The sequence below is a fragment of the Podarcis tiliguerta genome, assembly GCF_965153285.1.
Source record: "Podarcis tiliguerta genome assembly, chromosome: 18".
NCBI lineage: Eukaryota > Metazoa > Chordata > Lepidosauria > Squamata > Lacertidae > Podarcis > Podarcis tiliguerta.
Genome location: NC_139551.1, coordinates 10,255,155 through 10,281,469, shown reverse-complemented (window position 1 = coordinate 10,281,469; position 26,315 = coordinate 10,255,155). Strand labels below are relative to the sequence as shown.

Genomic DNA, 26,315 nt, shown 5'->3' with positions numbered 1-26,315 from the left:
ATGAAATACAAAATAAAACACAAGTAAATAATTAAACCAAAAACAACAAAACAGTAACACACCCTTTCCTGACCCCACCAGGAACACAAATGCACAACATGAAAACCGGTGTTGGGCTGGACGTTGATTCTTGGTATAACAGAGTAGGGTCAATAGCATTGGCTGAGAAACTAACATGCCAGGTGAGAGGTGCAAAGGGCGAACACAATCCATATTCCTTTTATAATATATGGCAAAGGTTTACTGAATACATAAATTGTTCAGACTGTGGCAGGAATCCACCCAGCGCTCATGGGAAAATGTGGTGTGATCTCTTAAAGAGTAATCAAATGGAACTTTTAACACGTGGGCATGCTGAAAGTCTGCAATTTTATCAGGACATGTTATTTGCTGTTTACTGTTGTAACAGCTACTTCCCCAGCTTACTGTACCATGAAAATAAATAAAACTTTTTTTAAAAAAAAATGCACAATAAAATTAGGCCGATGATGCTCACCACTGCCATTTGCTAATAAATTAATACACAAACTTATTCACACACACCCCCTCACGGACAGCCCCCCACCCACCCACCCACTGCCCTGTGCGCAGCTACTCACTATGGTCCGATCGATAGTATGCAGGTAGTAAGAAACAGGTTTCCCAGTCCATGAGACAGACCCTTTGAGTGGTGACAGTTCTACGACTCTCATAATAGTGCCGATATCTTTTGGGGGAGGAGAAAGATGGGAGAGGGTTAAAGAGGAAACAGGAGGGCCAGCTGCGGAGCACATTTCAGAGTGACACCCCACCCTTCGTGCTCTTTCACTAGGGAACTCATTCCCGCAGGAGCCAGGGGTGGACAGCAACTTGTAAAGGTAAAGGTACCCCTGCCCGTACGGGCCAGTCTTGCCAGACTCTAGGGCTGTGCGCTCATCTCACTCTATAGGCCGGGAGCCAGCGCTGTCCGCAGACACTTCCGGGTCACGTGGCCAGCGTGACGAAGCTGCTCTGGCGAGCCAGAGCCGCACATGGAAACGCCGTTTACCTTCCCGCTAGTAAGCGGTCCCTATTTATCTACTTGCACCCAGGGGTGCTTTCGAACTGCTAGGTGGGCAGGAGCTGGGACCGAAAGACGGGAGCTCACCCCGCCGCGGGGATTCGAACCACCGACCTTTCGATCGGCAAGCGCTAGGCGCTGAGGCTTTTACCCACAGCGCCACCCGCGTCCGCAACTTTGACGGCTTTAAAAGAGGACTGGGCAAATTGGCGGAGGGGGAGAAGGCTGCCAAGCCACAATGGCCAGAAGCAGTAAGTGCTTCTGAATACCAGCTGCGGTAGAAGGCGAGAGCGCTCTTGGGCTGGGGTCCTGATTGCAGGATTCCCACAGGCGTCTCGCTGCAATAACAGGATGCTGGACAAGAATTGGCCTGATCCCGCAAGCTCTTCTTAGGTTCTTTTAAAAAAAACAAAAGCCTGTTTCCATACACCAGAGATCGGTCATCTCTAGGTGTGGCTGAGTAGAAGGTCAACGGTCAGGGGTGCTGCGATTTGAGAGTCTTAACATAGGGCTTCCCAAACGAGGGTCTCCAGTTGTTTTGGGACTACAATTCCCATCATCCCTGACCACTGGTCTTGCTAGCTAGGGATGGTGGGAGTTGTAGTCCCAAAAACAACTGGAGGCTCTGACAACATCTGGCAGAGGGATCAGAGACACACAGAAATTTCCTGTCCCGACCTAAGAATTGGCATTCGTTGCGGTATCATTCCCTCTTGAGTGTTAGGATATTTCCGTTCCACCTTAAAAGGGAGCAGGCTTTGAGTTACAGAGTCTGCGTATTTCCTGTTTTCACAGGATGTTTATGTTGTGTCTTTGCTTTCGTTTCTCTCTCTCTGCCGGAACTCTCAAGCAGGCAGTCATGTTTTTCTTTGTTCTGATCAACGCTGAATAAACTTGTAAATCATGCTCTCCTGACTGCATCTTTCGCTGTGCATTATCTGCTGATAGAGCGTGCATCGGCTCTGGAATGTGGGAAGTTATTTCTGGAGCTCCTGTCACTAATTGCTGGTACTGCGTGTCTACGGGAGATCGATGGATATCCAGAGACAACGTGGAGTCATGATGGACTTTGTCTCCCTGGCAGTATCCCAACACTGAGAAGACGGAATGCCTTTTCTTAGAGCAGAGATGGGGACCCTACATCCCTCCAAGCATTGTCATTCTAGGAATGTCTCTATTTAGAACAGGCATCCCTTCCTGGGTGGTAGAGATGCCACTTCTTAGATAGAACTCCTCTGATAGGAGTTCTGTTAGGATTTCACCCCTCCCTACGCTGCAGTTATAGGATTGTTGGATCACGTGTCTGTATGTAATGCATTTCAGCTGCTGATTGTTAGCGCTATATAAGAGGAAAGGGAGATACACTGCTTGTTCCCTTCCTCCCACTGTTCTCTCACAGCGATGTTTTGTTTCAGCGTTCTCTCCGAGGAAGAGAGAGAAAGAGGAGCCATGTTTACTTTGTACTGTTGTGTTTGATTTCGTTGCAATAACTAAGGATTAGATGTTACACCCCAAAGCTAACGCTTCTATTTTGGACTCTGCTAGTCGTGTGCTCATGTCCCAGGAGGATATGAGTCGCATCAGTGTGACGGGAGACCGGAGTGATGAATCCCGGGTGACGCTGCTGCATTGGGGGAAGGCACAAGGCCTCGCCGTTATCTCCCAACAAGTTCAAGCCCAGGGACATCCGAGGGAGCAGGCACAAAGGCTGCACACCCATTTGCTCACGCTCAGTTCAAAACCTAACACACTTTTAAAATAGAGAGAGAGAGATTAATCTTACCACTCAAGTTTCGACTGTTTATTCTAAAGTTCAATGGTGCAAAAGGTTTCGAGGATACAATCTGGCCACCTGTCAGGGGAAAAAGCAGGAGCAGGGCCCCCTCGTTAGTTACCCTAAAGCAGTGGAAAGGGCACAGGTCAAATTTGTGCCTTCTTATGTCAAAAAGGCAAGGCTTGAGGAATCTCTCCTTTCCCCCAATCATTGTTCCTTGCGAACGTAAAATCAAAAAGCACAGGCAAACAAAAGGCAGGGAACAGAAATCAAAAGTAAACAAACCACGGAGAGAATACATTTGGCCAAGAAACGGAGGAGTTGGCCCTCTCTCCCTGTGGTGTAGGAATAGGTGGACTCTGGCTATTGCAGAGGAAAGAACTCGCAATGACACATTTCCAGGACGCATTTCCCTGCCATCGGGTGGGATTCCACTCCTTACGGGTCAATTTCAGATATGTGCCACACTCTCTTCCCCGGATAAATTGCAAAACAAAAAAGGCTTTTCGTGCTGGATTGATTTTTCTACATTATCTGCTCTCTGTTAATTTCGGAAACACGGCATTGCTACTGCGCTCTGCGCCTCTAATCATGTTTTCCCTCTTCCTTTTCCGCCTGCACTTTTGATTTCGTGTTAATAACCATTTTGACAATCTTACCGTCAGGGAGGTTCACGGGTGCTGCACGTAAACCATCTTAACTCTCTTCCCCCCCCCCCCGACTCACCAAGTTGAACAGATGGTTTTATATGAACTGTGGGCATTAGGAGTTTGGCCTTGACATCTGAAGATAAGGGATCCCCTACCCACCCCAAAATAACATCTGAAGTGATTTACAGGGCTCAAGAAAGCTTCCTTAATGGCTGCATATAAATTGTTTCCTTTTAGGTCACAGGTTAATTGCTCTTTATACCGAGGGCAGAGAAGGGCGGGCAGAGACCGGTGGCGTTCTGCAGCAGCGCCCCCTCAGCCTAGTGAACCATATTCACCAATTAAGTGTACTTGCGGTCTTTTTTAAAAAACAACAACAGCACAGGTAAATACAGCAATACAGAGGACATGAACACTTGCCACATCTAAAGCTAGACCTTTTGTCTGAAGAGCTGAATGAGGGAGAGGAAGAGCAAAAAAGAGGAACAAAAAAACATGTGTGAAAGCGTTTAAGCAATAAATATTGGAGCAGCCGAACCACAGGCACACACAGGCACACACATGAACATTCAGATCAGCCCTAGTAAACTGGGCCCAGCCCTAGCTGCAGCGGCGTCTGGCAAAAAGTAGTAGTATAGCATCTAGATCAAGGGAAGTAATAGTGCCACTGTATTCTGCTCTGGTCAGACCTCACCTGGAGTACTGTGTCCAGTTCTGGGCACCACAGTTCAAGAAGGACACTGACAAACTGGAACGTGTCCAGAGGAGGGCAACCAAAATGGTCAAAGGCCTGGAAACGATGCCTTATGAGGAACGGCTAAGGGAGCTGGGCATGTTTAGCCTGGAGAAGAGGAGGTTAAGGGGTGATATGATAGCCATGTTCAAATATATAAAAGGATGTCACATAGAGGAGGGAGAAAGGTTGTTTTCTGCTGCTCCAGAGAAGCGGACACGGAGCAATGGATCCAAACTACAAGAAAGAAGATTCCACCTAAACATTAGGAAGAACTTCCTGACAGTAAGAGCTGTTCGACAGTGGGATTTGCTGCCAAGGAGTGTGGTGGAGTCTCCTTCTTTGGAGGTCTTTAAGCAGAGGCTTGACAACCATATGTCAGGAGTGCTCTGATGGTGTTTCCTGCTTGGCAGGGGGTTGGACTCGATGGCCCTTGTGGTCTCTTCCAACTCTGTGATTCTATGATTCTATGAAAATCTCACTGACGTGAGAGCAGTGTTTGAAATTAGCCAGGCGCCAGGCGCCTTTTGCTCCTGGCTTTCGACCACCTGCAACCAAGTGAACATGCCTGGGTGCCACAATGGTGCCTGGTATCTCCACCATCTGGCGGTGCATGCCTGGGGATCACTGGATCAGGATTGTAATTCCCCATCCTGTAGAATTCTATCCGCTGTATTTCATCTGCGCAATCAGAAATAATTTCTGGAACCAAAATGCCTTCTCTGTGCAGCCTGAGCTGAAGCAGCCACCGCTAAGAGAAAGAGGATGGAACAGCCAATAGAAATGTGGACCGTCCCTGGATCAAGTGACTTTTCTTCTTCAAATTCTCAGAGCTCTTAACCTGGCTCAAGGTTGTCCTCTGAACTAGCCAGGTGCTTAACTGATAATCAGTCACAGTCAGTCCTTCATTCGGAAAATAAGACTTTAGAGCCGTCTTGCCCCGAAAGGGGTAACTAGGCATTGAATTTTGGCAACTGTAATCTTGGTTTCAGCAGCCACTTGGCACCTAGCTTATTTATCAGAGTTTTCAACACTGCGTCAGAGGGAAATTTATTCTGGATGGCTATCTGTATATATAAAAAAATGCCAGCCAAATGCAGCCTTCTGCCTTTTGTTACATCAATCTTCCTATACTATTCTGCCAGATGGGTTAATAGTCATCTTGGGTTTTTTAGTTGTATAGCTATGGTATTTTTCTATTACTTAGTCATATCACTAGAGAGAAAAACATTGTCACAGATCTGCCAGAATGTGTAATATTGTGATATATGTACTTAGAAATTGGCATTTTTGGTTTTAATACAGGGTGAGTCTTTTAAGAGAGACCCAGTGGAACATGTGTACTCTGTGCCACAACAGCAGCAAGAACACTCATCGCACAGTATTGGAAGACGCAAGAACTACCTGGAACAATGGCAGATGAAGCTGATGGACTACATGGAAATGGCAGAAATGACTGGCAGAATCAGAGACCAGGGAGAAGAGACAGTGGAAGAAGATTGGAAGAAATTTAAAGACTATTTACAGAAACATTATAAAATTAATGAATGTTAGAATGACATCGGATGGAGGTTAAAAGGTTATTAGTAATAATGCGGTGAAGGAGTATGGAAAATTTGAAGGTCAAAAGATGCAAAATTAAAGGTTTAATATATTAAGACACTAAGATAAGGATTAAGAGAAGATAGAGGGAAGGGATTTGCTGATTAAACATTTGAATTGGAATACAGTGAGGGGAGGTGTGGGGAAGTCTGGGAAATAAGCAAATGCAAGAAATATTATGAAAATGGAATTGTTTTATTTGTTTTTTTTTCTTATTTTTGTATTTTTGTATTTTTCTTTTTTTCTTTATGTAAAAGTTTTAATAAAATATTATTTTTTAAAAAAGGAACATGTGTACTCTGTACCCACAAGGCCTCTTTTAAAGGACTCACCCTGTATAAAATGCAGTTAAAAATTGCACATGCACACACAAAGAATTGGGCCCAAGTCACCCAACTGGGGTGGAAGGAAAACCCCAAGACAAAGGGTGAGAAGAGAACAAAGCTTTTGCCTGACACCTGTGGAAGAAAACAGCTCCCTGCGACAACACCCATGAGATCGAAGAAGCCTGGCAGGCTGAAACAAAAGCGCCCGGGAGGGAGTTTCACAGCCACAGGACTCATCAAGGCCACCAGATCGCATTTCAAGAGCAGGTGTCAAGTCCTCATTTGTGGGCTGTTATAATTTTTACAAGGTGAGATCAACCTGAGCCAGTTTTCTGTTGAAGGGCAAAGACAAGGACTGATAGCGGCTGTTTTAAGAGAGGGTGAGAGGAAGTGGCTGGCCACTGTGGGAACAGGATGGGAAGGATGTTGACATGCTAGAAGGTGGGCAGAGGAGGGAGACCAAGATGATCAAGGGTCTGGAAAGCAAGCCTGATGAGGAACGGTTGAAGGAGTTGGTACATTTAGCCTGGAAAAGGAAGAGGCTGAGAGGGGATAGGATGGCCACCTTCAAAGATCTGAAGGTGGAGCAAGCTTGCTTTCTGCTGCCAAACCAACAGATTCAGATTGCAAGAAACGAGATTCCAGCTAAACAACTTCCTGGTGTTAACAACTGCTTGAGAGTAGAACGGACTCCCTTGGAAGGTAGCAAACTCTGCTACAATGGAGGATTTTAAACAGTGGTTGAGTGGGATTCTTTAGCTGTGATTCCCAGATTGCAAGGGTCCCCGTTCATATATCTATGAGCTACAGCTAACTGAGCTTCGGCTGTGCTGGCTGAAGGGAGCCAGCGTTCAGGAACATCTAGAAACACGACATCAGTTGCCCCTGCCGACATCCATTCTAGGAAGCCCATTTATTGAGGGCAGAACAGCCACCTCCAACATACAAAGAACACACTCTCTGCTGCCACCACACAACTGAAAAAGCACAATTGTCATCCCAGCAGTGGAGAGGCCAGTGGAGAGGACGCAACTCATTACCTTCCTTCATGTTTGCGAATCGCTCCTTCAGCTGATGATCCACCTCAGGTCCAAAGGCAAAGTTATTCACAAAAATAACACTGGAAGGTAAGAGGAGTTTTAGTAAAACATAGACACACACTGTCTTGCTTTTGCTGCAAGGGATGGGGGGAAGGGTGCACATCTGCGTGCATACACACACATGCGCATGCACACGTGTGCACACACAAACATATGTACTTTGTTGGCAAGGCAAGGCATAACATAGCTTTCAACTCTCACATGTGTTTCACTAAAGCCATCCCAGAAAATACAAGGGAATGTGTTCCGCATTTGTAAAATAACTTAGAAGAAAAGACCAGCCACATGGAAATGCTAATGCAATTCAGCGGTGCTCCAAGCAACATGGTCTGGGTTTTTTTTAAAGCATTAAATACGTCCCGGTCACACCAATCCAAGCCTGACACTTCCCATCCCCCTGGTTTTAGTACCTGAAAGCCCACTTCCTTCTCTACAGACCCTCTCAGGTGCCGAGATAGCAGAAGAGGCCCTCTTGGCAGCTCCACCTCCCTCAGAAGTTCAGGGGTGGTGGCTGCCCTGGCGGAGAGGGCTTTTCAGTGGTGGCCCCGAAGCTGTGGAACTCCTTCCCCACAGAGGTGCATGAGCCTGGAGACTGAGGTCCAGCTGCAAGGGCCTTCTGGCAGTTCCCTAACCCTAGGCGAGAAGTGAAGTTCCAAGCCACCAGGCAGAGGGCCTTCCCGGTGGTGGCACCCACTCTGTGCAATGCGCTCCCATCAGATGTCAATGAGACAAATGACTACACAACTTTTAGAAGACACCTGAAGGCAGTCCTGTATTGGGAAATGTTTAGTGTTCACTGTTTTATTATGTTTTCATATGTGTTGGAAGCCACTGAGAGTGCCTGGAGAAACCCAGCCAGGTGCATGGGGTATAAAAATATTATTATTATTATTATTATTATTATTATTATTATTATTATTATTATTATTATTGGAACCTTCAGCACACAGCTTCTGGAGGAATCACAGGTTTTTGCCCCAGACCTTTGACACCTAAAGTCCATATTTTTAGGACCCACATCTCTTTGTGGCCATGAGTTGTTCCAAACCGTTTTAACTACTTTAACCTGCCCTGGGATTTTAGAGTGAAGGACAGTTAAATAGCAACCACCATGGCCACCACTAGCCAGGTGAGCCCTTGAGCAGGATGCCCTAAGCAACCCAGCACTCTCTCCTCGCAAAGAAATGAGACGGGGGCAATATCTAGCATCCAATGAATAAGAAGTGGGGGCAGGACAAGCAGGTGAACCCCATTCTGCGCCCAGGGGGTCCGTGTTAAAAGACAGAGCGCCGTACCTTGTGTTTGCGATCCTCTCCCGCCACTCTTCCGAGAGGAAGTCGCCTCTTTCCAGCTAAGAAGAGGAGAGAAAGAGAGAGAGAAAATGGAGTTTGACTTTCTTGTTTTAACTCAGCCAGCTTTTACATCCCTGGCAAAATGCAGCTGCGCTTGCTATCGTGCCTGAAGAGGGAACATCTTCCTAGGACCAGCCCGCAATACAGATTTCTGAATATATTTGGGCCACTGACAAGGCACTGAAATAAGGAGACCGAAAGGAAAAGTCACACCCCTCTTATCTTCTTCCTACTTTTTGGTGCAGGGGGAATAGAGAGATCGGAACAGAAGGCATCACATACACAGGCTCCTATTAAACCGCTGTGTGTCTCCTCCCCTCCACCCAACCTTCCCCCCGTCTTGTTTCTCTGGTCGCAATGGTGGAAACATAATCTGCTTAGCGAGCAGCAAAGGAGAGGCTCCATCTGCACCAGATATTTCCATCTTCCCAAGGCAAGGAGGGAGCCAGAAGACAGCAACTGGCTTGGAGGATATCCACCTCAAAGCTCTCTGTTTATGCAAATCCGTGAGAATAAATCTGTGCCTCCGCAGAGGAATGTTCAAGGCGGCTGACTCTTCCATTAAAAAAAACCACAAATCCATGTGCAATAATCAAAGAAAATGTTCTCTCCCGTATCGGCTAATTGTTGGAGGGGTCGCGATAAGCTTGGCGCATGTTATCATTCAATGTCGGAATGTACCGTATTTTTCGCTCTATAAGACGCACCAGACGACAAGACGCACCTAGTTTTTGGAGGAGGAAAACAAGAAAAAATATATTCTGAATCTCAGAAGCCAGAACAGAAAGAGGGATCGCTGCGCAGTGAAAGCAGCAATCCCTCTTGCTGTTCTGACTTCTGGGATAGCTGCGCAGCCTGCATTCACTCCATAAGACGCACACACATTTCCCCTTACTTTTTAGGAGGGGAAAAGTGAGTCTTATAGAGCAAAAAATACAGTATGTAGGTGAAAGAATGCTGGAACTTAATTTTGGAAGAAATAAACTGCAGCTTGCTGTCCAAAAATATAGTTACTGACTATTTTTGGTGATACAAATTGTATATATATTGTCAAAAGAATTGGTATTAAATGGCTCAGGACCACAGGACCACAAGGACTGCCTCTTTCCATATGAACCTGCCAGGACCCTGAGATCATCTTCTGAGGCCCTTCTTTGTGTGCCTCCTCCATGAGAGATCCAGAGGGTGGCAACACGAGAGCGGGGCCTTTTCTGTGGTGGCTCCCCTTTTGTGGAATGCTCTCTCCAGGGAGGCTCACCTGGCGCCTTCATTTTACAACTTTAGATGCCAGGCAAAAATGTTCCTCTTTAATGATTCCTTTGGCTGATTGACATTCAATACCCTTTTAAAATGTGGGGTTTGGGGGGGGGCGTTATTAGGTTGGTCCTGTTCTGTTTTTTATATATATATTGTGATTTTATCTTGTGAACCGCACTGAGACCTGCAGGCATATAGGGTGGTATACAAATTTAATAAATAAAAAAATACAGTGGTGCCTCGCAAGACGAAAAGAAATCTAGCGGATTTTTCGTCTTGCGAAGCAAGCCCATTAGCGGCTTAGCGGATTAGCGCTATTAGCGGTTTAGCGGCTATTAAAGGTTTAAGGGATTAGCGGATTAGCTGCTAAAAGGCTATTAGCAGCTTAGTGCCTTAGAAAAAGGGGGTGGGGAGCGGAAAAAAACCCCAGGAATCGCAAGACATTTTCGTCTTGCGAAGCAAGCCCATAGAGAAATTTGTCCTGCGAAGCACCTCCAAAACGGAAAATCCTTTCGTCTAGCGGGTTTTCCGTCTTGCGAGGCATTCGTCTTGCGGGGCACCACTGTACAATTTAATAATAAACATGGTATTGGCAGCATGAATAGTAATTTCAACTCAAGTCGGAAACTGACTGTAAACCTCACATTAGGCGCTTGGTGCTGCATACTCTGGAGCAGAGCTATAATGGGAGAAAATTGCACATAATTTGAAAATCAGAATTTCCAGACGCTTTACATATGAACTCCTAAGCCCTTGTCCCTGACCACCAGCCATGCTGGCTGAAGTCTAGCAGCCACTGCAGGGAAGTTGCCCATCCCAGGGGTCTAGGGGGAAAAAATCATAGAATTGTAAAGTTGGAAGGGACCCAAGGGTCATCTAGCCCAACCCCCTGCAATGCAGGAATCTCAGCTAAATATGAAGTATCCCTTGCTCTCAGGAGAGAATGCCTCTTCTAGACAGAGGGATTTCCTCCATCTTTCGCAAGCGGGAGAAAAAGAATTAAGAAGTAGCACTTTGAACTGGGGCTTGTAATCCAATGAACTTTTCCAGGTGACACCATTTTCCCCAAACTCCTGTTTCAGTGGAGATTTTCAATTCAGCTGGGATTTTCCAAACTTAGCCAGGAATCAAGTTCCTTTGCACACACCCTACCTCCCCACAACACAGGCAACAGGGTCCACCCAGCAGAGACCGCAGAAGGAAATCACGTTTCATAGCAGGCAGGGGGTGTGACTGCCAAGAGAAAGTGGGGTCTGTGCAAAATACATTAAGAAGGAGCAAGGGCAGATTTCCAGCGGTCTATGGAGGTCCTATGGAGGTGGGGGTTGCAGGGGAGGGAGTTTTGGACTCCAAAATTAATCTGGGCTCCAAAATAAATCTGAAAATAAAACCCTCCGTTTGCAGCAGGGGAGAAGTGTGGCCAGGCTAGCTGGCTGTAACGTAACGCAGACATGGAAGGGAGAAAAATCATCCATTCTGAGAGCCCTCTCTCTGTGCATGACACTTGGCTCACAAAGACCTGTTTGTTCTGCCTGGAAAAGCACACACAGCTATTTTTGAAATAATAATAATAATATTTCTTAGACACACACTCAAGAGCGGCAGGAACCCAAAGCTACGGAACGTGGCTCTGTTTCAAAGCTATGGAAGCCGTTGGAGGAGGGCTTGGGGATTTTGTTCCTCCTCTTTTTTTTTTTCAAATATCTGAGCGCTAAAAAGTTTCCCGCTCAGGAGGGAAAAAGAAGCGTTAAATCCGGAACGGCTTAATACCTTGCAGACCTTTTCTTTTTCCTTTTGCTGCAAAAGGAGCAGACTGTTAAAATTGCCTCTCTTTTTCGCAGGGAGGGGGGAGAGAAATGGCACTGTGTACCCTTGAGTGCTTCCAGGAAAAAAGCACTGGACTCACACCAGAAAACCCACCAATGTTGTTGTTTTTTTTTGGGGGGGGGGTTGTGAAGTGACTCCCAATTCCCGTGCGGAAACTAACAACAAATTATCTGCACACTCCGCAAAAGAATGCCAGCTTCAGGTTGGGTCTTCCCCTCCAAGAAAAAGCTGTACCAATTTGGGAGGTTTGAAGACCCTAAGTCAGGGGTCAGCAACCTAAGGCCCATTGGCCGGAAGCGGCATGCGGAGGTCGTTTGACTGGCCCACAAGCCGCCCCAGAACCAAGGTTCCCACTCGCGTGCTGCACTAAACCGGTGCAGCGCAGTGTGGGAACTTGCTTCCGCGGTGCCGAAAATCGCGTCTGCACCGATGCCGAAAACTGTGTCTGCACATGTGCCAAAAATCACGGGCGCACGCACAATCTGGCCCAGGCAAGATAAACCTTGCTGACCCCTGCCCTAAGTGGTGGTGAGCGACCTGCCCCATCTTAACGTGTCAAAGGCAGGAAGAGAAACTGAGGAGAAGTATGCAACCACCTTGAGGAATTGGGAGGATAAGTAAAGGGACCCCTGACCATTAGGTCCAGTTGTGGCCGACTCTGGGGTTGCGGCGCTCATCTCGCTTTATTGGCCGAGGGAGCCGGCGTACAGCTTCTGGGTCATGTGGCCAGCATGACTAAGCCGCTTCTGGCGAACCAGAGCAGCGCACGGAAACGCTGTTTACCTTCCCGCCGGAGCGGTACCTATTTATCTACTTGCACTTTGACGTACTTTCGAACTGCTAGGTTGGCAGGAGCAGGGACCGAGCAACGGGAGCTCACCCCTTCGCAGGGATTCGAACCGCCGACCTTCTGATTGGCAAGCCCTAGGCTCTGTGGTTTAGACCACAGCACCAGCCGTGACCCGGGGAATTGGGAGGATAGATGTGATATATTTGCTGTTGTTGTTGCTGCTGCTGCTAGGCTGAGATGCTGTCCCTCTCCTCCTCCTGAATTAACCCGCAAGTTCTCCCTCCCACACCCTCAAAGTCATTAAGCTAAGCAGCCGATTTTAATTTCCTCTTGCAAGATGTGCCATCTAATGCACATAAACACACACATACACACCTTATTTGGTCATTAGAGAAACCGGGAGGAAAAGTGACAGGTGGGGAGAAAGGGCAGGGGAGGGAAGAGGAGGGAGAACGACCTCATTGCAGGAGGAATCCAGGAAACAACCACTCAAGCGCTCCGATGTCCCACAGGCTCCGCGTCATTAAGCTCCCCACAGATACCTGGCCAGTATTCAGGAGGGGATACTTCCGAGTAGGAACCGCCAAGAAGCGAGGGAGGGGGGGGGAAGCACCATCTGTCAGCATTAATTGCCAACGAGAAGCTTTCAAGCCTTAACTCAATAATGGAAATGGGAGCAGAAATTCCCTAGGAATTTCTAGGGAGGAGTTGTTCAGGGGCTAGGCAGAGGCCGCTTGCTTTTAAGAAAGGAGCTTCTGAAGCTCTGAATTCGGGAAGCCCTGTTTAGGGAACTTTATAATGTTTGATGTTTTATTGTGCTTTTAACACTCTCTTGGGAGCCGCCCAGAGTGGCTGAGAGCAACCCAGTCAGATGGGCAGCATACAATAATAATTATAATAACAGTAATAATCTGAGGATCTGGAACTTAAAGGAAAAGCCTCTTTTGGACAAGCAGGAATCCAGAGGCTGAGCCAATCTGGCAGGGAGGGCTTCCTTCCCCAGCAAGAGAATCAGAACCCAATTTCTTTCCATTTTCTAAAGGGATTTTATTGCTGCCATCACCTACTATACATTTTGCAAAGCTATTTGTCTTTTATCTTCCCTCTGCATGTGAAGACCTCTGAAGGAGTCACAGCCAGATAGGCGGGGTATAAATAATAAAATTACTGCTGCTGCTACAACCAAGTTTTGCATGGTGGCTCCTGAGACGCTGGTGGTAGAGTTTCCACCTTTGCTAGGATATGACTGGACACCACTTTGAATCACAACGGCCGGCTGGACCTTGAATAACTGCACTGGTTTGTTTAATTCCCCATTGACGATGGGTGCAAGGGTTCTAGTGACCTAAGGAAGCCCTGCGTGTGAGGTGGGAAACCTTGAGTCTGTGGGCTGAATGGGGCCCTCCAAGCCCTCTCCACCTGGCCCTCAGGACTCATGTTCTCTCTCTGACCCTCTGCCACATATCCCCTCCCCCCAGGTGCTTTTGCCTTCCTCTTGCTTGCCTGCAGGGAGAGATGCATGTGTAGAACCTATGGCAGCTGCATAGACTAGGGCTCCGTCCACACAGTACATTTTTCAAGCAGTGTAATACCACTTTAAACAGTCACTGCATTCCCCACCCCGCAAGAACCAAACCGTCCAACATTTCTCTGATGAAAATAGGAAAGTCCTATTCTATTATTATTATTATTATTATTATTATTATTATTATTATTATTATTATCATCATCATTTTACTATTTATACCCCTCCCACCTGACCTGGTTGCCCCAGTAACTCTGGGCGGCTTCCAATATATATAAATAAAATAAAAACATATTAAAACATCAAACTTTTAAAAAAAAACTTTCCTATGCAGGGCTGCCTTCAGATAGCTCAGGGGTCACATTAACTCCATACCCTCCAACTTTTCTCCAATAAAAATAGGGACGTCCAAAGGAAAAATGAGACATTCCGGGATCAAATCAGAAACCGGGACGGCTTCTGTAAATCCAGGACTGTCCCTGGAAAATAGGAACACTTGGAGGGTCTGCCAAAGCGCTTTAGCAATCAGTGCCTCTTCCCATGAAACTCTGGGAGGGGAAAAGGGATCTCCAAACCTCTCCAAGCCCCCTTAGCAAACTACAGTCCCCAAAATTCTTTGAGGGAAGAAGCCATGACTGTTTACAGAGATATCATAGTGCTTTAATGTATAGTGGGCATGTGGCCTAGGTGTAACCTTCCGTAGAAAGAGTCTGATAGGAGTCACATCTGTTTGTCCGCCCGTTCTGGCTCACCCACAATTGGCATGTGCCCTCTCCCACCCCACCCCCCAGACCAGAAAAGGTTCTCTGCCCCTACACAAAGGTGTATCCTCTGAAATCCCCACACCAAAATAGAGGGGGAAGGAGGGTGATTTGCAAGGGGGTTTGGTGGCAGGTAACGTTTGCAGTTCCGTTTCAACTCACTGTGTAATCTGCATGTTTTTTCCCATACCATTTCATCCACTTTCTGAATTCTTTGTCCATCGTCTGGAAAGGCAGGCAGCCGGGAGGAGAGAAGAGGGGAGGAGAAAGCAGGTGTGCTGTTAGTAGTAAATTGGATAGTGACCCGTTTCCAGCAACCTGGGGGAACACAGCAACTGCGGTAGAGATCATTAACCACCAAGGACTTGCCCCAGCAGAGAACATTTTTTTTATATAATTATCCTGTGTTGTACTGACTGCATTTGGTGCTCTGTTTTCACCTGTACTGCTTGTGGCACACGGCCCAGATATTTTATACAATGGAAAGAAATCTGAATATATATTTTTATCAGTTCAAAGAAGCTGCTGCTGGATGCCCTATTATGTCAAGGCAGAATTTAAAGCACAAGACTGCAGGCTTGGGGCATCTACATTTGCACCAAATGGCTAAAGTAACACCATTTTTACAGGCTGTAAAAGGAAAGAAGTCTCGCAGTGCAGATTTCTTTCAGATTCTTTAAGACGAGCCTGCACACCCCTCAAGTCTAGATTTCCCTACATTGCACTAGGCTTCTAATCATAGCTGTCAACTTTCCCCTTTTCTTGTGAGGGATCCTTTTCGGAATAAGGGAATCTCCCTTAAAAAAAGGGAAACGTTGACAGCTATGCTTCTAATGTAGGTCACAGGATGCTCCCCCTTTCTAACCACACAAGCTATGTACCTCCGCATATTTGGCCGGAATATCTGCTTTCTCCACGCCATAGTGATGCTTGCAGTTTGTGGCCGCTGCTACCTGAAGAACGACTTGGCCCACACCTGAGACAAGGAGAGGAGAGGAGACAGGTAAAAATGGAGCAGAATCGACTATACCCTTCCAGTAAAGGGACCCCTGACCATTAGGTCCAGTCGCGACCGACTCTTGGGTTGCGACGCTCATCTCGCATTATTGGCCAAGGGAGCCGGCATACAGCTTCCAGGTCAAGTGGCCAGCAGGACTAAGCCGCTTCTGGCGAACTAGAGCAGCGCACGGAAACGCTGTTTATCTTCCCACCAGAGTGGTACCTATTTATCTACTTGCACTTTAATGTGCTTTCGAACTGCTGGGTTGGCAGGAGCAGGGACTGAAAAATGGGAGCGCACCCCGTCATTGCGGGGATTCGAACCGCCGACCTTCTGATCGGCAAGCCCTAGGCTCTGTGGTTTAACCCACAGCGCCACCCACGTCCCTTCCCGAGTGAATGCTAAATATGCCCACCTCTCCCTCCCAATTCTGCTGGTCATTAGTGGAAAACGACAAGCTCGGTTCGGGGGCGGCTTGGGGGCCATTTAAACGACCCCTGTGGGCTGCAGGTTGCCGACCCCTGCTCCAGCACATGAGGAAAGCAAAAGGGGACCAAAAGCACAGCCCTGCTAAAGAAACCGTGGGTTGGCCATCACATCCAAAGTGGGCCATTATTTACACAGCTCAGCTGCTTCCTAAGCAAACTGGTATACGCTGCTGAATGTTCTGCAGAAAAAATGAAACAGTTTCGCGTAAAGACAGGTTTCATGGCAGAGGAAAGTGTACAACAACCACTCACCGCTGCCCAAGTCTACAAACAGGTCGTCCTCGGTCATTTTTATCTCATCGATCATCTGAGCAACCAGGTCAAAGGAAGTTTCGCCATACACCTCCGGGGAAAAGGGTTCATAGTTGTTGAGTTTTTCGGGGTCAGTCACCGAGTGGTTATAGACTTGCTGCAGGATGTGGCGCAGGAGCCCATTGGTGGGGCGGGTGTTGAGTTTCATGGGCTGCGTGGTTCCTTTCCACTGGAGAACAAAATGGGAGAGGCGGGAGGGTGAGAGACACGCATACACACACTTTGCCACGTGCAACAGGCCAACGAAGGCACTTCTGTGCCTCTCATGAAACACTGGAACTTTGGGTGCCCCGTGAAGCTGACAGATGAAAGGAACGACTTCTACACACAATGCATAGTTAGAACTGTGGAATTCACTTGCACAAGATGAAGTGGGGGCTTTAAGAGAGGGGGAGACAAATTCAGGGAGGAAGATAGGGCTATTGTGATGGCTATTGCTCTGCCTCCGCTGTCAAGAAGCAGGAGCAGGGAGACAAGAGGAAAGAAGTGAGAGGCAGTTTCTCCTGCCAAGCCAGGGATGACATCCCTGTAGGAGCGGAAGAGAGGCTCCTTAACTTGGCAGGGGGAGGATAGGGGAAATACAGTGGTGCCCCGCAAGACGAATGCCTCGCAAGACGGAAAACCCGCTAGACGAAAGGATTTTCCCTTTTTCAATGCGCTTCGCGGGACGAATTTCTCTATGGGCTTGAGATTTTTTTTCGCTCCCCACCCCGTTTTTCTAAGGCACTAAGCTGCTAATAGCCTTTTAGCAGCTAATCTGCTAATCCCTTAAGCCTTTAATAGCCGCTAATAGCCGCTAAACCGCTAATTCGCTAATCCGCTAATAGGGTTGCTTCGCAAGACGAAAAAACCGCTAGACGAAGAGACTCACGGAACGGATTCTTTTCGTCTTGCGAGGCACCACTGTATAGGACTAACTGCGTCTTCTATTGAATCAATACAGAACATAGCATTTTGCATTGAAACACAGGACAATCCTGTATTATGCAGCACAGGTGGCAACCCTACTGGCTATACTGTGCTGTGTGGAATATTCCAACCCTGAGCGGTTGAAATGTAGCCTCATGCAGAAAAGTGTCCCATCTATTGGTCCACCCAATTCCCCTTCTGCCTCCTCCCACCACTGAAATGTACTCAGGAAGGCTGCCCATAACAGAATGCGATCCTTACGCTGGGGTGGGGCAGGTCCCAAACCCCCACCCCAGCCTAAAGAATCAGGGTTAGAATTGCTTTAAGTACCGTATTTTTTGCTCTATAAGACTCACTTTTTCCCTCCTAAAATGTAAGGGGAAATGTGTGTGCGTCTTATGGAGTGAATGCAGGCTGCGCAGCTATCACAGAAGCCAGAACAGCAAGAGGGATCGCTGCTTTCACTGCGCAGCGATCCCTCTTGCTGTTCTGGTTTCGGAGACTCAGAATATTTTTTTTCTTGTTTTCCTCCTCCAAAAACTAGGTGTGTCTTGTGGTCTGGTGCGTCTTATAGAGCGAAAAATACAGTAAGTAATTCCTGCATTGCTGGGCGTTGAACTAGTGACCCTTGGGGGTCCCTTCCTACTCAACAATTCTAAGTAAAGGTAAAGGGACCCCTGACCATTAGGTCCAGTCACGGACGACTCTGGGGTTGCGGCGCTCATCTCGCTTTACTGGGCGAGGGAGCTGGCGTACAGCTTCCGGGTCATGTGGCCAGCAGGACTAAGCCGCTTCTGGCGAACCAAAGCAGCGCATGGAAACGCCGTTTACCTTCCCACCGGAGCAGTACCTATTTATCTGCTTGCACTTTGATGTGCTTTCGAACTGCTAGGTTGGCAGGAGCAGGGACCGAGCAACGGGAGCTCACCCCGTCGCGGGGATTCGAACCGCCAACCTTCTGATCGGCAAGTCCTAGGCTCTGTGGTTTAGACCACAGCGCCACCCACGTCCCTACAATTCTAAGTAATCCAGGCTAAATGTCACTATACCAGGCATGTCAGAGCACTAGGCCTGCCAGTGGGAGCAAGCAGAGAATGAGCAGGACTAACTGGCCTCCAAGGAAGATAGGGAAAGATTGGCAACTTAAATGAACAGAATATGCACAACTTGCAGATTTAAAATACAGAATAAGAGAGCAACAAAAACATATGTTTAAAGAAGATTGGAAAACGTGTATTAAATATACAGAAAATAACTGTGATGGATGTAACGGTGGAAAACCAATTGGAATAGTTTTTATAAAATATGCAGGGATGTAAGACATGCAAAATGAACCATGGAAAGAGAAGGGAAGTCATTTTAAAGTATGTACAGTGGTACCTCGGGTTAAGTACTTAATTCGTTCCGGAGGTCCGTTCTTAACCTGAAACTGTTCTTAACCTGAAGCACCACTTTAGCTAATGGGGCCTCCTGCTGCTGCCGCGCCACCAGAGCACGATTTCTGTTCTCATCCTGAAGCAACGTTCTTAACTCGAGGTACTATTTCTGGGTTAGTGGAGTCTGTAACCTGAAGCATATGTAACCTGAAGTGTATGTAACCCGAGGTACCACTGTAAAATGTTTATTTGAAATTGTAAAACAGAAAATTTAATAAAAAATTATATATAACAAAAATCAGGCTACCCGCCCCCATCGAAGCAACAACAACAACAACCCAGAAGCCAAGCAGTGCGCATGGGCGGGGCACATACATACCAGCTGGTGAATGCTATCGATGGCGCGGTTGTATTTGTCACAAAGCCTCTGCATGCTTTCAAAGCTGAAGATCAGAAGAAGAGAGGAGGGCGGGAAGGGGGGGGGGGAGAGAAAAGAAAAAAAGTTAAAGCAGTCAGGCAAATTAAGATGGGCCTAAGCTTTCTAGGCGTGTCTCCCCAAAACATAATGGGGATAGGGTTGTGCAGGGTTGTTAAGGCAGCAGAGAGCATTGTTGGCTGCCCACTCTCCACCTTAGAGCAGATTTATGCCACAAGGTGCCATAGGAAGGCACTGGACATAGTAAAAGATCCATCGCATCCTGGTCACTGTCTCTTCGAGCTCTTGCCGTCGGGACGGAGATACAGGACGATGAAGACAAGAACGAGCCGTCTTAAGAACAGCTTCTTCTCCAGAGCAATCTCGGCCCTGAATGGGAAGCCCGGACTTTGAAAGTCATCTAATCTCCCTTGCTGTATTATACTGTATTGTTTAATTAGTGTTTTTATGGAGCAATCAAGTAATTTCGTTGTCCCCGAAGGAGGCAATGACAATAAAGATGATATTATTATTATTATTATTATTATTATTATTATTATTATTATACACAGATGCCTACATCTTCCTTGTAGTTGTAATCCTGTGCAACTTCCAATAGGAATGTTTTGTCTGCAAAGTCTTCTTTTTTAAAAAAACCAGCACCTTCTGTAGCCTGGGGCCATCCAGATGTTGCAAGACATAAATCCCATCACCCCTGACCACTTGCCGCTTGGAGACCAATGATGTCTGGGAGGCACCAGGCTTAGGGGGGCTGCCCAAAATCAACAGGGATTCTGGGACGAGCGTGTTGGGTTCGCATTTGGTTTTCCAGAGTCTTCCTTCCCAGCGAAGGCTCTGCGTTTCAATCTCTGGCGACAGGTGGCCAACTCCACCCTGCCCATCAAAGTGGCCCTTAGAAGGCTAGCTGTAGGGATATAGAATCATAGAGTTGGAAGAGACCACAAGGGCCATCGAGTCCAACCCCCTGCCAAGCAGGAAACACCATCAGAGCACTCCTGACATCTGGTTGTCAAGCCTCTGCTTAAAGACCTCCAAAGAAGGAGACTCCACCACACTCCTTGGCAGCAAATTCCACTGTCAAACAGCTCTTACTGTCAGGAAGTTCTTCCTAATGTTGAGGTGGAATCTTCTTTCTTGGAGTTTGGATCCATTGCTCCGTGTCCGCTTCTCTGGAGCAGCAGAAAACAACCTTTCGCGGAGTGGGCAGTGGGGTCCGGAGAGAGTACACTCCCCACCACCAGGCAGCCACAGTCTGCCTGCACGCGTGACCCTGGGGTGCAAGGCACATCCCCCCCCCCCCAGACAAGCCACAGCTGTCTGAACATCGTTCCCTCTGTCTGACCTTTTGCGGTCTCAGCAGTCTGCGGTGCCCTGTCTGTAACCTTTGTCCCTGAGACCTTTTGTCCCCTTCGTCATACACGGTGCAAGGGGAAAATGACGCGGTGGAAACAGGTGCCAAAATAACCCCACGATCTCGGGACCGAAGGTGTGTAAAGGTCACAGACCAAAAGGTATCTGCCTGGTTTGCATATTTGTCTCAATAAAAGGAGGCTCCACAGGGCTGGCCGGCAGCTTGCATGCAGCTCACCTGTGCGCAGCTCACCTGATGACCAACCCCCAGTCTTGTGCCTTCACTTCAGCTAGCATCCTTGGGATCTGGCCCACCAGCCGGATCCAGCTCTCCACCCCACCCTCCCCATTGCATTCATCCACTCAGGTTTAGTCCCACCGAGTTCCCTTTAAGTACCGTATTTTTCGCCCTATAGGACACACTTTTCCCCCTCCAAAAATGAAGGGGAAATGTGTGTGCGTCCTATGGGGCAAATGCAGGCTTTCGCTGAAGCCTGGAGAGCGAGAGGGGTCGGTGCGCACCGACCCCTCTCGCTCTCCAGGCTTCAGGAGAGGCGCAGCGCCAGCCCCACAAGGTTGGGGGACAGCGGGGAGGCGGAATGCCGCCATCCCGCTGTCCCCGGACCTGGTCTGCAGGCGGGTGGTGGGGAGAAGAGCGCTTCTCCCCGCTGCCTGCCCCGCAAGCTCCGGGGACAGCGGGGAGGCGCAGCGCGTCTTCCCGCTGTCCCCGGACCTGGTCTGCAGGCGGGTGGTGGGGAGAAGAGCGCTTCTCCTCGCTGCCTGCCCCACAAGCTCCGGGGACAGCTGGGAGGCGCAGCGCGTCTTCCCGCTATGCCCGGACATGGTCTGCAGGCAGGTGGTGGGGAGAAGAGCGCTTCTCCCCGCTGCCGGCCCCACAAGCACCTGGGGGGGAAATAAAATTTTTTTTCTTTATTTGCCCCCCAAAAACCTTGGTGCGTCCTATGGGCCTGTGCGTCCTATGGGGCGAAAAATACGGTACATGGAACAGGACTGTAGCCTCCCAGCCGCTTTAAGAGTTCCAGCCAGACAAATCTGCAAGCCTAGTTTAGAAATATTTTTTACTGAAACGCTTTGCGCTATGCAGCTCCAGTTCCCCATCATTTCCGGGATTGGGGTGGGGGTTTGGAGGGCTAGGAAAGACTCTCCCCCCACCTCTAAAACCCGGAGAGCCTATGTCAGTCTCTGCAGACAGCACCTGTGGCCTGGCTTGGTGCAAGAAAGCTTATTATTTTTATTGTTTATTTGTTTTCTTTATTGTATTAGTATACCGCCCTATATCCTCAGGTCTCAGGGGCGGCTCACAAGATTAAATTGCAATACAAAAACACAAAGTACGTATAAAAATAAAAACAAGAACAACTCCATAATCCTTGCCATTCCCCAACACATTTTAAAAGGGCACTGGATGTCAATCAGCCAAAGGCCTGGTTAAAAAGGAATGTTTTTGCCTGGTGCCTAAAAGTGTATAATGAAGGCACCAGGCGGACCTCCCTGGGGAGAGTGTTCCATAAATGGAGAGCCACTGCAGAGAAGGCCCTGTTCTCGTGTTGCTACCCTCTAGACCTTTCGTGGGACAGGCACACAAAGAAGGGTCATGGAGGGTGATCTCAGAGTCCAGGTACGTTCACGTAGAGAGGGGCAATCCTTGGGGCGCTGCAGTCCTGAGCCGTTCAAGGTTTTATAGGTCAAAACCAGCACTTTGAATTATTATGCCCCTTTTTAAATCAGCCCTTCCTTCTGAACGTTGAGGACTGGAATCTTGCTTCCTGTTTAACGAGGGTGGGGGAGCTATAACTCAGTGGGAGAGCACCTGCTCTGCTCTCCCAGGCTCAATCCCGAGCGGCATCTTTACATACTTTAACCCCTGTCTGCAACCCTAGAGAGATGCTGCCAGTCAGTGTGGACAATACTGGGCTAAATGGAGTAAGGGTGTGAGGCTATTTGGAGTCCAGAGGACAGGAAAATTAAGGGGAAGGCCTGCAGCTGAGCAACAGAGCATTTTCTTTTGCACACAGAAGGTCTCAGGTTCAGCCCCCACCCCCACCCCCCACGTAGGGACGGGAATGTTCCTGTCCCCGAAACCCTGGAGAACACTGCCAGCCTGTGCAAGCGATACTGAGCCTTGCTGCAAGTCAGCTCCTTGGGTTCTAAAGAGACTTGCTGAACAGGGCTGCCTGGCTGGTCTGAAAATCCCTTTTTCTTTTTTTTAAAACCAGGATTAAAGAATCAACTCAGGACAAGAGATAGGGAAAGGAGGGGCGGGAGTCACGTGCCCCATTGCATAATCAGATTTCAAACATCAAGGGAGGGAGGGGGAGAGAGAGAGGAGAGCAAAAATCAGGGCTGCTCAGCTATTTCCGCCTCTTCATCAACTCCTGCAGTCAACAACCCAAGAGGGTTTTTGTTTTTTTAAAAAAATGATATTTATTAAATGTTTAATAGTTACAAAAATGAAAAGAAAAAAAAAGAAAAAGAAACAATAAAGATTTAACAAACAGTGCATCAAAAATAAAAATAAAAAGCAATACCACAAAACAACAAGAAAAAAAAACTAAAACATTTAAAAACACATCCAAATTTCATTTCATTATCTTTCATATGCTTGTTTCCTCGACTTCCTCGCACCTCCCTTTTTTGTATTCTAGTTCAAATTAGCTAGCTCAACAAATCCTTTCCCTCTTTCTCAATTTTTTATTCTATAGTTTATCCTAACACAATTTAACTATATTCTAGTTCAAATTAGCTAGTTCAACAAATCCTTTCCCTCTTTCTCAATTTTTGTTCTATAATTTATCCTAACTCAATTTAACTTTAAATTTTCCACTTTAGCGCATTAACAATTAATATTCATATAATTCTTAATAACGCTTCTGCTAAAACCATGTAACCTCATTCCAATATTCTTCTAACATTCATTAATTTTGCAATATTTCTGTAAATATACTTTAAATTTTTTCCAATCTTCTTCCATCGACTCTTCTCCCTGGTCTCGGATTCTGCCAGAACCCAAGAGGGTTTTTCCCCTCCAACCCAGGTGGGTTCCTCCGCCCAAGGCAGTTTTTCATCTCTATTTTCACATGCACTTTTTTTTGGGGGGGGAATAACCCAGGACACTCCCTGGCCTGTTTGTAAAGACCCCAGGGGGTGGGGAAGACCCCTCCCTCCGCATCCTTGCAAGGAGGACATGGAAGCAGCAGGAAATTATCCTCCTGTTTACATTTGTGAACAGGACAAATTAACCGTTCAAAGGGCAGGGAAGAGGCAAGGGAAGGAGGGCTGAAGGGCAGGGCAGGAAAGGAGCCCTTATCAGAAAGGCTGTCTTTATCAAGCTCTCTCAAACATGGAATAGCTGAAGAATCCCCTTGCCAAAAGCTTCCAACTTCCAGAGTGAATCTACAACAAAAGGGACACGACAGCAACGCCCCCCACTGACCCCCAGAGGTCATCTAGCCCAACCCCACACTGTCCAAGACGACAGTTCCCATCACCCCTATTTGCCCTGCTGGTTGGGGCTGACTGGCGCTGTGAGTCCAGCGATCACTTCTAGGGGCAGCCATGGGGGAGGAAAGTAGTGGTGCCCCACAAGACGAATGCCTCGCAAGACGGAAAACCCGCAAGACGAAAGGGTTTTCCGTTTTCAGAGGCGCTTCGCAAGACGAATTTCCCTATGGGCTTGCTTCGCAAGACGAAAATTGACGAAAATTTTTGAGGGTTTTTTCCGCTCCAAAACCCCTTTTTCTGAAGCACTAAGCTGCTAAAAGCCTAATCCCTTAAGCCTTTAATAGGCGTTAATAGCCCTTAAACTGCCAATAGCGCTAATAGCGCTAACCCGCTAATGGGATTGCTTCGCAAGACGAAAAAACCGCAAGACGAAAAGACTCCCAGAACGGAATCTTTTCGTCTTGCGAGGCACCACTGCAATGAAAAGTAAGGAGACTCTTAACCTTACCTTTTAGTATCATAGTCAATTAAAACATAGTTTTCCATAGCAAGCTTCAGGTCTGGAATTTCTTCGCAGACCCACCTGAAAGGAAAAGAGGGTGCAGGTGAAATAAATATGCAAATAACGCCACGCCCTCCCCCAATCACTAGATCATTTCCTCCTCCTTTTGGCAAGCCCACCTCTGCCCCAAACACACCGATAATTTTGTCACGTTTACTTGTTTTCTATATCCTGCCTTTCTCCCAAGTTGGGATCCGAGGTGGCTCCCAACACACAAAGCAGTAACAACAAACCCAGTTGACAAGAATCATTAAAATACAACTCGGCATACGCAGAGCCAGCAGTTCAAATCCAGTTTGCGCTGACAGCAACTCTGTGGTCAGTACGGCTTGCACCTCCGTTTCCAAAAGAAAATCTTGATATTCTCCTTCTAAAGGACAGTGTGGAGGTGCACACCTGAGGATCTTGGCACCCCAGGGAAGGTTTGCATAATATCTTTAAGATAGCCTGGTCCCAAGCCATAAATGGTTAGGGACTCACTGGCAGCCCAAAAGGCCAAAGGTGGCTACTACTGTTAGGTCTGTCTCGTCTGATTGTGTATTTTGTGGTTTTATATTCTGATTTTATCCTGTGAACCACCCTGAGACCTGCAGGTATGGGGTGGTATATAAATTCAATAATAAAGTATACTGCCATCTATGCAGATAAAAGGTAAAGGAACCCTGGACGGTGAAGTCCAGTTGAATTCAACTGTGGGGTGCGGTGCTCATCTCTGTTTTCAGGCCAAGGGAGCCAGAGTTTGTCTGCAGACAGGTTTTTCGGGTCTTGTGGCCAGCATGACTAAACTGCTTCTGGCACAGGGAACACCATGACAAGTGCAGGAGCACACAGAAATGCTGTTTACCTTCCCACCGCAGCGGGACCTATTTAACTACTTGTACTGGTATGCTTTCGAAATGCTAGGTTGGCAGGAGCTGGGACAAAGCAACGGGATCTCACCCCATGGCATGGATTCGAACTGCCGACCTTATGATTTGGAACACAGCACCACCTGCATCCCCATCTATGCACACTGTGATTTATAAAGAACAGGTATGACTGGTCCCTCTCCCAAGGTGTGAGATGGAACAGTGATCTGGCTCAGTAGAAGACAGCATGCTAGGTTCTTGTTTAAATCAGACCTTTTACTGAGATTTATGGGTAGGATCTCACTTGGTTTTTAAGGGAAGGGTCAAAGACAGGGTTCCCCAAACTTGGGTCTCCAGCTGTTTTTGGAAAACAACTCCCATCATCCCTAGCCAGCAGGACCAGTGGTCAGGGATGATGGGAATTGTAGTCCAAAATCACCTGGAGGACTCAAGCTGGGAAACCCTGGTCAAAGCTCATGGGCAGAAAACGCTTTGACCGCCCAACACCTTCAATCCTTTTCTAGGGGAGGCAAATGTGACTTTAAAAGAAATGAACCAATTCCTTCATACCAAAGCTGTGCGGAAACATGACAGCTCCCTGTCACTTTGGAATAGCAGGCATGTGACCTCCCTTTTCCAGACCAGCTAATCAATGCCACATACTGTACTCCTTCTTAGACAAAGCTGTCAATGGCGGCTTTGATTCAGACTATTTACGAAAGCATGTGCCCTTTCCAAGACAGATATAGCCTCATAGTCTTATTCCCAGTTGGGGAATGAAAGGCACTTGCCCCACACTGGCTGACACTGGCCTGGGGACCCCGGTATGGTCCTGC

General features: G+C 47.5%; 1 protein-coding gene across 6 annotated transcripts in view; it reads right to left on the bottom strand.

Moving 5' to 3' along the window:
* The window catches only part of DOT1L (DOT1 like histone lysine methyltransferase), an 82,169-nt gene that overhangs the window by 37,708 nt on the left and 18,146 nt on the right, over nt 1-26,315 (bottom strand). For all 6 annotated transcript variants that reach the window (XM_083421345.1, XM_083421343.1, XM_083421344.1 and 3 more), the window contains exons 3-11: nt 24,578-24,652; nt 19,201-19,264; nt 16,477-16,705; nt 15,618-15,712; nt 14,899-14,961; nt 8,520-8,575; nt 7,165-7,244; nt 2,823-2,891; nt 600-706 (exon numbers count right to left, since the gene is read on the bottom strand). In XM_083421345.1, the coding sequence (XP_083277471.1) occupies nt 600-706; nt 2,823-2,891; nt 7,165-7,244; nt 8,520-8,575; nt 14,899-14,961; nt 15,618-15,712; nt 16,477-16,705; nt 19,201-19,264; nt 24,578-24,652 (838 nt within the window). The remainder of the gene's footprint in view (nt 1-599; nt 707-2,822; nt 2,892-7,164; nt 7,245-8,519; nt 8,576-14,898; nt 14,962-15,617; nt 15,713-16,476; nt 16,706-19,200; nt 19,265-24,577; nt 24,653-26,315) is intronic.